The sequence below is a fragment of the Diceros bicornis genome, chromosome X (assembly GCF_020826845.1).
Source record: "Diceros bicornis minor isolate mBicDic1 chromosome X, mDicBic1.mat.cur, whole genome shotgun sequence".
Classification (NCBI taxonomy): domain Eukaryota; kingdom Metazoa; phylum Chordata; class Mammalia; order Perissodactyla; family Rhinocerotidae; genus Diceros; species Diceros bicornis.
In genome coordinates, this window is record NC_080781.1 from 64,875,958 (window position 1) to 64,886,568 (window position 10,611).

At 50.7% G+C, this 10,611-nt stretch overlaps 1 protein-coding gene across 1 annotated transcript; it reads right to left on the bottom strand.

Annotated features, from left to right (window-relative positions):
* Nucleotides 1-3,198: 3,198 nt before the first annotated feature.
* LOC131400515 (uncharacterized protein CXorf49 homolog) lies at nt 3,199-7,113 on the bottom strand. Its single transcript, XM_058535229.1, has 6 exons — nt 5,767-7,113; nt 5,037-5,193; nt 4,419-4,495; nt 4,118-4,163; nt 3,473-3,514; nt 3,199-3,366 (listed from the first exon to the last, which is right to left on the bottom strand). Exons 1-6 carry the CDS (start codon nt 7,033-7,035, stop codon nt 3,362-3,364), a joined length of 1,596 nt encoding a protein of 531 aa, XP_058391212.1. The 5' UTR covers nt 7,036-7,113; the 3' UTR covers nt 3,199-3,361.
* Nucleotides 7,114-10,611: the final 3,498 nt, after the last annotated feature.

The window sequence follows — 10,611 nt, forward strand, 5'->3', positions numbered from 1 at the left end:
AGGCATAAATATTTCCAATTTGACACAAACTCGTAGAAAACATAGAAAAGGAGGAACACTCCACATCTCATTTTGTGAGGACAGAATAACCTTGATCCTAAATCCTGTCAAGGACAGTTTGAGAAAGGAAAATCACAAGTCAATCACAGCTCGTGACATAGAAACAGGAACCAGAAACAGAACATTAGCAAACTGAACCCTACAGTTATAGGAAGGAGAATACATACTATGCCTTGAAGAAACTGGATTCATCCCAGGAATACAAACTTGATTTAACCTTAGATATAGGGAATATAATATTCCACATTAACAGATGATGGGAGAAAATTACGATCCTCATGTTTAGAAAATAATAATTAGTAAATATCCATATCCAGCTGTGATGCTCTTTTCACAATTCTTTTTAAAAGTTGGGATTATTGAGATGCAGTAACACACACAAGGTCTATGAGTTGTTATAAATGCATACTGTTACAGAACCACCTCCACAATCAAAACATAAAACATTTCCATCATCCCCAAACTTCCTTCATGCTCTTTGGTAGTTAAACCCCTTCTCTCAACCCCCACACCCTGCCATCCACCGAACTGTTTTCTGTCCCTAGAGTTTGGCCTTCTCAAGAATGTCATAGGCAATGGAATCATGGAGTATGTAAACTTCTGCATTTGGCTTCCTTCACAGGAAGGGACACACGTGGGACTCTTGGAGGTGCAATGTACCCTTTCTTCACCTGGGTAGCAGTCACATGGCTTGATCACATCATAAATTATTTGTCAAATTGTGAGCTTCTGCTTTCTACAATTGTGTATATGTAGTGTGTGGTTTATAAATATAATTAACATTTAATTTCATGTAATTTAACTTTTATAAACTTGTAAGAGTTATTGATAAAATAGCAAGTCTTGTCCTTTCAGAGAGTGAATGACTCTTGGAGAAAACAGGACAGCGGTTACCTCAGGAAAATTTGGGATGAAGAAAGTCGTTGGCGTGCGGCAAACTGAGGGTTCCAGAACAACGGTCAGTGTTCTCTATCTTCATCTGAGTGATGGTTACCAGGACATCCACGTTGCACAAACACAGGGGTGCAAAGCACCCTACAGTCACGTGAAGGGTGCACTCTGGAATCAGGCAGGTACAGCTCCCTTGGCCACCCTGGCAGCCTCAGTGTGCCCGGCCAGACCTGGTAAACACGGGGAGAGTATGCTCACCTTAAGTCAGCTGAGTAGCAACCATTAGCGCATGTGCAACCTTGCACCCCATTGCCATGCAAAGTAACATGTTAGCCGGTTCCAGGAATTAGGACGAGAACATCCATGGGGACCACTACTCTGCTCACCACAGCCTGCTCCCTCTCCAGTGCTCACCTCCTCCTACCTTCTTTGAGTGAGCCACCCCCCCCCAAATTTCTGGAGGGATCAGTTGGCAGGTGGTGGTGATGGTACTGATGGTGTTACTGGTGGTGGTGGAGAGGGGGCACCTGCCCAGGAGCTGCGCAGGTTGGCCTAGGGCTCTCGAACAGCCACCAGTGCCTCCCTGGCCAGTAAGGAAGCTAGAGAGGAAAGGCTAAAGGGGAGCACTGAATTAGGGGAGGGGTCCAACCTTCTCTTTCACCCTGGGCGCAGAGGTATTTGATTACTCTATGCCTCAGTACCTGCCACTCACTTTCCCTGGAACTGGCAGGTGCCAACCACGGCCTGTGATGTACATGGTTACAGCAACATGATTGTGCAATAGTTGGTCTGAATACAGCAGAGAGATTGCGTGCTCAGAGCAGGGAAGGGGAGATGGCAAAATTAGTCACCAAAGGTCGTGTTCATGCCCTCCCACATCCCTTTCCATGTGCTTCTCCCCTTCCTCACCCAGGCGACCATGGCCCCACGCCTCCTGGGGCAGTGCTCATGCTGGACTGCCCCCAAATCACGCCCTGCCTGCATATCTCCATGGCCAGAAATACCAGCTGGAAAGTCCCTGCCAAACTCATTCACTGAGGCAGCAGCATGCTGTTGCCCCACCAAGAACTCACCTTTGCATCAGGGGCAAATCCAGAGCCTAACCCTCAATCAAGGCCACCTTCTGAAGTCAGGGCTTTGAAGTGGAAGGATTAAGTCCCAGGAAAATTCCTTTCCGGCCCAGAGGTCTGGGGTTGTCCCATCCTCTGCTTGATGGTCTGTCAACCTGAGCTTGCACCCCGGGGCCAGGAGGAGAGACAGGGTGAGAATATGGGGCCTTCATGGTGGAACCAGGTCCACCCAGTTTTCCAGGGGCAGTTACTCTTTTCTCCTCATCGTCCCCTGCGCCTACCCTGCCCTGTCCCGGTTAGCTCACCTTGGGGCAGTCTCCTCTATCAGTTCTCTGCCTCTAAGATGTAGCATGTCCCCGCTACTCTGAGCCACCCATCCTTCCCCTTCTCATTCCATCGACGGGCACAGGATTTGTCAGACATCGTGGGATCGCAGAGTAGGGTCCAGACCCTCTTCCAGAGACTCCAAAATTTTAAGCCTCCGGACACACTGTCGTGGAGTTTGGAAACTTCCATGTCATTCCCCTCCCATGTTATAGGAATGTTTTAGGAACACACCTTGGAAAAAGCAGATCCTACGCAGACTTTTGCTCATTCGATCCCTTAGAGGTTCTTGAACACAGTCTCTACTCCCCTTACTCCCGAATAACATCTTTCTCCCTCAAGGGAGATTATCCACGATTAATTTTATTCACACACACACACACAGGCCAATGTTGAATGTTCTGTCGACCACAGTCCCATTTTGTGTATTAAACACTCAGTCTCTCAGGAGAGGTGTCTGGCAGAACCCACCCACACTCCACCCAGAATCTGTCCCTCTGAGTCTCAGGCCGTCACAGCCCTGGGTCCGAGCTGAGGGAAGGAAGTGATCTCCGACCTTAGGGGAGGGGGAATGCAACCTAGAGATCAGACTACATCTTGTGTAACTTATAGAGACAGTCTGGGAGACTGAGCTGGGACCCAGGAACACAATTTCCAGCAAAATGTGTGTCATGCAGGTGGTCCAACAGTATTTGAAGGGGAGCGTGCAAGAATATGAACACTTACCAACGACACTTGCCGTAGAATCTGCCTGGTCCTCTTCTGGAAAAGACTCTGAAATACTCAGTTCCCCAGCCCACTCCGCCCCTCCCCTCGGCCCTCCCACCCACCCAAGAGAGGACAGACCATGGAAGATGAGAGGTACTTTAATTTGAAACTGCCGTGAACTGGGGTGGGGAGGGGGCAAAGAAAGGGGAGAGGAAGCCCTGGCTGAGGTACAACAGGAGGGAACCAGCTTGGCCACAGCTCCCAGGCTCCAAAGGTACCAGCTACTTCTCTTGTAGGAAGATGCTGGCTCAACCTGTGAAACAGAGCAGGGCCAGGGAAGAGCCTCAAGCCAGGTCCCGCCCACAGCCCTCCTGAACAGCCACGACTGTGGGAAGGGCTATGGGGTGTGTAACACTCACTTGAAAGGCTCTGGAACTTGTCAGCCAGGGACTGCATGGCGGCTGAAACAGAGAGAGGCATGAGCAGGACCTCCACACATGGTGATCTAGAAGCCCGTGCCCATGTCACTGTGGGGAACTGCCTAGCCCTGCAACCTGAAGCCCCCTCCAGCCCCTATCAAAAGAGACCCGGGCCTGACTCCCTCACCCACCACCTGAATTACACGTGGAAATGTGTTCTCCACAGGAAGGAAATATGCCAGTGGGTCTCAAGCTTTGGGGCATATCGGGACCATTCAGAAGTTGTCAAACAAACAAGCTAACAAGCAGCTCACAAGCCACACCAAGCAGCAGTTAAAGGGACAATCAAGGAGGGATCTCTGGGCTTCCTAAGAGAAGGAGATCTCCAGGACTCGTTCTCATTGACAGAGTGTGCATGCAGTTCAGACAATTCTTTCCTATTCGCACACGCACCCGGTGTACCTGACAGCAGGGTCCAGGGCTAGGCCTGCGGGGTTCTCCTCCCCACAGGAACGTTGGTCCCTGTGAGCCCACCTGTCCCTGTAGCCCACCCCCACCCCAAGGCCCTGGGTTCTGCACTAAGACACTGCAGTTGGTCCCAGGGCCTCTGCCCTGGCTCCAGTATCAATCAGAGGTTCCTCATACCAAGTTGCTCTTTCAGGTCGTCTACTTCTCTCTGTAGCACGAGACACTAGGCCAGTAGACACCAGACAAAGAGAAGTTATTAGTATCTTCTGGCTTCCTCGCTCCTCCACCGGCCCACTCCCCCGACCCGTACCTCCCAAAGCCCAGTGGCTAAACTGTCAGGGGCTCCTCAGTGGAAAGGAGGTGCCAGCCCTCCCTTGGGTGATGGGAGGGGGATGGAGGACACATATGTCAGTTACCATCGACAAGGACCCCACCATCTACTTTGGGCCTGCATTTCTCGGAGCCAGAGAAACAATACCCGACGACAGCCCTGAGCTCCAGGTGGTTGCTGCTGCCTTTTGGGTCTTGGAGGATGGTGAAGTGGCTCCTGGTCACCTGAGAGGGAAAGAACAGGAAATCCAGCGTCCAAGGCTCCCAGGGAAGTGGAAAGTGAGGCAGCACCACCCTCTGGTGGCATCAACTTGCCCCTGCTCTGCCTTGCACTTCTAAGTTTCTCTTGGGCCCAGCCTCCCCTGTTCTATTCCCCAGGGGCAGCCCCCACACCACTGTGGACCCCAGGACTGCGGCTCTGGGTTGGACTCTCCCTCATCCACAGCCACAGCCTGGCCCCGGGATGAGCCTGTGGCTGAAGGGAACTCAACAGAAAAGGCTCTGTCCTGCTGAGACTCTATGTCCGCAGTTGCAGTTTGGGGCAGTGCTAAGGAATCACCCCTGCCACGCAAACCCCATGCCGAGTGATGTGGCTTAAGGCCAGCCCTGTCCTACCCTGTTTCCTGTGGGAGAAGCTGCCTGGGTAGGCAGGGAGGCCTGGGAGCAAGGCTGCGTGCCCAGCAGACACAGATCCCCAGGACAGACAGAGCCAGAGGTTTCCATCCTTGCCCCTCTCCCCTACTCCTGTCACACCCACGAGACTCACCGGAGGCTGCGGGCCCTCTGGGCATGACATCTCCCTGGCTCAGGGCCAAGGGCTGTGACTCTCCCCGAACTTGGCAGGCTCCGTTGTTGAGGTCGCCACGGCTGCCTTCTCCACGGTGCTTGCACGGACAACATGGCCCTGGCCTGTGTGCTGGGAGCTAAAGCAACCATTTCTCACTGATCTGGACCGGGGATGCGTCTGTGTGTGTGTGTGCCCTTGTGTGTTTACAGGCTGGGGTGGGCCAGGGAAAAGGGAAGGGAATTCAGAGGCTGATCTCCTCAGCACTTTCTCCCTCAGTCAGCCCCAGGCCAGGAGGCAGAGGTGAGCCAGGGAGAGGAGTGGAGCACTGAGAAAGTGCAGGACCCCTGCAGAGAAGGCTTGGGGAACAGCTTGGCAGTAGGAATCGCGAAGCCCATGCGTCTGAACGCTGAAGCTTTGCAGCCCAAATTTTAAGGAGTGCCCCGATCCCAATCAGCTACCAGTCCTCCCTTCCATCCCAGCCCCTCTCTGGAGGAGGGGGCAGGAAATGTGCCAAGGGTGAAGAATGGTGCCCGGCACACACTAAGTGCTAGCTTAAGGTGTGCCCCGCCTAGAATGACCCCCATCTGGCATCCTAATGACCGAGGACCCCAGTGAGCAGCCCCGTGGGATCGACAGAGGGAGCACTGGTAAAGAAGTGTGTGGTGGCGGTGGGGAGAGGCAGGGAAAGAGGAGGAGAGGGCCTACTCACTTGTCCCTGTGGGGCTGGGTCTCTGTTTGGGTCATTATCTTCTCCCGCCGCCACCACCAGCTCGGACTCCCTTGTCCTCCTGGCCACTGATTTCTTCCCAGTGCCGGTGTGCTTGGACTGCTTGGTTCCCGCACGGGCCAAGGAATACTTCTTGGACCTCCCAAGCAGCGGAACACCAGAGATTGGAGGGAATGTGGCTGGATCCAGGCGAGCTGCCGAGACTCTCTGCCCCCAGGCAGGAAAGATTCTCCCCTGGGCAACTTGTGAGGCATCCCCTAGGGATTCCTTCTCTTGGGTTGCCTTCCTCGGAGGAGTGGCCCAGGCCAGGCCGCCTCCAGCAGCACCAGCTTCCGGGTAGCTGGGCCTGCTCCCCACCTTGCCCCAGACCACACTTTGCATTTTCTTGGAGGAAGAGAAGTCCAGCTCTCCAACAGCCTGCCTTTGCACAGCCAAGGTGAATGCTCGGGCATTGGAGGACGGGAAAGGGCCTGGCACGTGGGGGAAATTCTCCCTGGCATGGAAACTGCAGTGTCTGGGTGTGTCCCCGGGATCCTCTGGGCTGTTGGGCTTGGCTTGGCCTCCTTCTTTGGGGTAAAGGGTCAGCCTCATCAGCTGTGTCTCACTGAACTCGTCTGATGACTTGGAGTCAGAAGGCAGCCCGAGCGGGCCTTCCGCGGAGGGCCGCAGGCGACCCGCAGTGCCCATCATCCTGCTCCTGCTGCCTCTTTTAGGGTTCCCCCAGGCCCGGCCTCCCTCTGGCCCACCGAGATGGAGAGGGGCGGCGGGAGCCGGCTGCGACTGCACACAGCTAAGGGCAGGCGCGCCTCGGCCGCTGGCACCTGCCTCGAGGCCCGCGCCGCTCTCCGGGGACGGGTTTCTCCAGATGCTCCGGACAGCCCACTCGGCCAGCTGCTGCACCACGTTCACCGCGGACTGGTGAGCCAGGCGGGACGCGGAGTCCACAGCGTCCCCCTCGTCATCGGCCAGGGAACTACGGCGGCCTTGGCGGCCCCAGAGCACCGGCCCTCCCGCTTCCATCACCTGCTGCTCGGACTCCAAGCCCTCGGGGTCTGGGAACCCGCCCTCGCCCTCGCCCTCAGCCCTCCGCGGCGCCCCCAAATCACGGCCTAGACCGGGTGCCTGCGGGGCGCGGGGCTCGGCTGGGCGGACGCCGGCCCGCTCCCCTCCCTCCGGGCTGAAACCCGCCCCCGAAACAGACACCTCGTCGGGGGAGCTCATGTCGTGAGTCTGGGCAGCCCCGGGTCGCATCAGGGGGACACGATCGCCCTGGTCGCGGCGGGACGGGCGGGCGGCGCGCCTCAGCAGCGGCGAGGCCTTCGGAGGACGCCGTCCCTCCCCACAGGCGCCGCACGAGATCGCCTCAAACAACGCGGCTTGCCGCGCGCCTTCAGCGCGACGGCGACGCCTGCGCCCCGCCCTTCTCATTGGTCCGCCCCCCGCCAACCAGCGCGCCCCTTGTGGGCCCGCCCCTCGAGGCCCCAACCAATCGGGTGCAGGGCATCTGGTTTCCTCCTAAGCCGGTCCCTGGACCCCCAGTTGGAAGCCCGTCCCGTGCCTGAGTCTGGCTGTCGGGGCTCTCGTCCCACCTCTTCCCAGTATCCGCCTCCCCGCGCCACAACCTACCTTCCAATTGCAGCCGCAGGTCTGAGCCCCCGTTTCCCGGGTGCAGAGGGGGGCAGTGCAGCTACCTGTCTTGGGGTGCTGGCGGGTGGATTGGGGATTGTGAGGAGAAACTTCAGTACCCTGGTGAAACACCTAGCGCAGAAGGGGTTTGCCAGCCTCTATTCCACAACGAGACTTAGGACCCCATAGGAAAATGGGCACAGGCGGCCCGCCGTCAACCATCAGGGGCCGGCATACTGTTTCCGTAAAGAGAGCAAATGTCGTATTTAAGGCTGCACGGTCTCTGTCGCAACTGCTAGATTACGATCCGTGATCAAATGGGGCTGTGTTGTGTGCTCTGGGGACTTTATTGGCAAGCTGGTTTGATGGGCAGGCTAGGGTTTCTCCCAGTCCCTCAGCCCCTTCTCCACTCCGAGTCAGTTCAAACAAGGGGGAATCCCAATGGATAGTGCTCACCCCAAAAGACACTCACCATCACTGGTCCTAGAGATGTGAAATAAATACACAAATCTGTTTTCGCCCGCCCAGTTTGCAACAATCCAAGAGCTTCACCATTCCAAGGGTGGAAGACGTCATGAGCAAACCCCTGCTTTTGACCACTGCTGGGAATTCTGCCATTTGTTTATAGTTTCAAAAAACAAACCTTTATTGAATGTTCACCACGTGCTAGGTACTGTTCTAAGACCTGGGACTATATCAGTCAATAAGACAAAGTTCCTGCTCTAAAGGAGGTTACATTTTTGTCATAGGCTTTTCAGCAGTATTTTCCAAATCTTCAAATATGTTCATTCCTTTGTTCTTGGAGATTGCTTTCTGAGATCGTGCTTATTGGTTGCTTAAGGGTGCTGCATTGATCTAGAACATTCCTTTTCCAAGACTGTAAGTGGGATCTTCTTTTTATGGAACCCACTTTCTTCAGTTTACTACAATGTTTTTGATGAGACACATCTTCCAGGAACTTTCTGAGAAGAGGTATATGGGAGATGATTTCTTTTGAAACTTTGCATGAGCAGTTTGTCTTTATCTAAGACTTAATCGATAACTTGATATATAATTTCAGGCTGGAAATTTTCACTAAGGATTTTAAAGGCATTGATGCACTGTTTTTTACCTTTCAATGTCACTTTTGAGAAATCTGGCATTATTTTGAATGCTATTATGTTTCCAAGTCTTTTATATGTGACCTATTAAAAGTTTTTTTAATATATTTGAAATTATTGTAGTAAAATGATCTTTTTTTGCTTTTCAGTACCATGAATTTTAACACACGGATAAATTCGTGTAACCATCACCACAGTCAGGATACAAAACAATTTCATTACCCCCCAAATCTCCCTCATTCTGCCCCTTTGTAGTCAAACTACCTCCCCCATCTGAACCTCTGAGAACCAGTGATCTCTTTCCCTTCCCTATAGTTTTACCTTTTCCAGAATGTTATACAAACGTACTCATACAGTATGTAACTTTTTAAGACTGGCTTCTTTCATTTAGCATAATGCATTTGTGATTCATCCAAGTTGTGCATATATCAATGGTACCTTCATTTTTATTTCTAAGTAATGTTCTAATGCATGGATGTAGCAGAGCTTGTTTATTCATTTATCTATTGAAGGGCATCTTGATTGCTTTCAGTTTTTAGTGATTATAAATAGGATTGCTATGAACATTCTTGCATTCATGTATTTTTTTAAACATAAGTTTTCATTTATCTAGAGCAAGCACCCAGGAATTGGATTGTTGAGTCTTATGGTAATTGTATGTTCACCTTTATAAGAAATTGGCAAACTGTTTTCCAGAGTGACTGTACCATTCTGCATTCCCTCTATCAGTGTATGAGTGCACCATTTCCTTCAAATTTTCAGTAGCACTTGGTATTGTCAGTGTTTTCTTTCAGCTATTCTAATTGGTGTGTAGTGTTATCTCATTGTGGTTTTTGTGTGTGTGTGTGTGTGAGGAAGATCAGCCCTGAGCTAACATCCGTGGTAATCGTCCTCTTTTTTGCTGAGGAAGACCGGCTCTGAGCTAACACCTATTGCCAATCCTCCTCCTTTTTTCTTCCCCCGAAGCCCTAGTAGATAGTTGTATGTCATAGTTGCACATCCTTCTTGTTTCTGTATGTGGGACGTGGCCTCAGCATGGCCGGAGTAGCGGTGTGTCGGTGTGCACCCGGGCTCCGAACCCAGGCCACCAGTATCGGAGCATGCGCACTTAACCGCTAAGCCACGGGGCCAGCTCCACATTGTGGTTTTAATTTGCCTTTTCCTAATGGCTAATGATGTTGAACATCTTTTCATGTGCGTATTTGCCATCCTTAGATCCTCTTTGGTGAAGCGTCTGTTTAAGTTCTTTGCCCATTTTTCCATTGAGCTGTTCATTTTCTTATTTTTGTGTTTTGAGATTTTTTGTATATTCTGTATATTCTGCATCTTATTTGAATGTGTAATTTACAAATATTTCCTTACAATATGTATTTGTCTTTTTATTCTCTGAACAGGGTCTTTCTCAGAATAAAAGTTTTTAATTTTTATGAAATCAATTTAACACTTTTTTTCCTTATGATTTCTTATAGTTCATGCTTTTGGTGTTGTCTAAAGCTTCTTCATCTATTTCCAGGTCATGAAGACTTTCTCCTACATTTTCTTCTAAACGTAATATAGCTTTATATTTTACATTTAGATATATGACATATTTTGACTTAAGTTTTATATCAGGTGTGTGTTATAAGTTCAAATTATTATTATTATTTTTGCATATGGATACCTAAATGTTGCAGTGCCATTTTTGAAAAGACTATGCCTTATCCAAGGTATTTCTTTTTCACATATGTCAAAAATCAGTTGGCAGTACTATTTCTGGAATCTCTCTTCTGTTCTACTGATTTATATGTCTACGTCTTCACTAATATCACATTATCTTAATTATTGTAGCTTTATAGTATGTTTTAAAAGCATGTAGTGTGATTCCTCTAATTATGTTCTTTTAAAAATTGTTTTAGTGATTCTAGTTACTTTGCCTTTCTATATAAATTTTAGAATCATCTTGTCTATATCTACAAAAAATCTTGCTGCTATTTTAATTGTATTATATTAAATCTATAGATTAGTTTGAGGAGAATTGATATCTTTACTTTGTTGGTTATGCCAATCCATTAGCATGGTATGTCTCTCCATTTTAATTAGGTCTTCTTGGATATCTTTCATC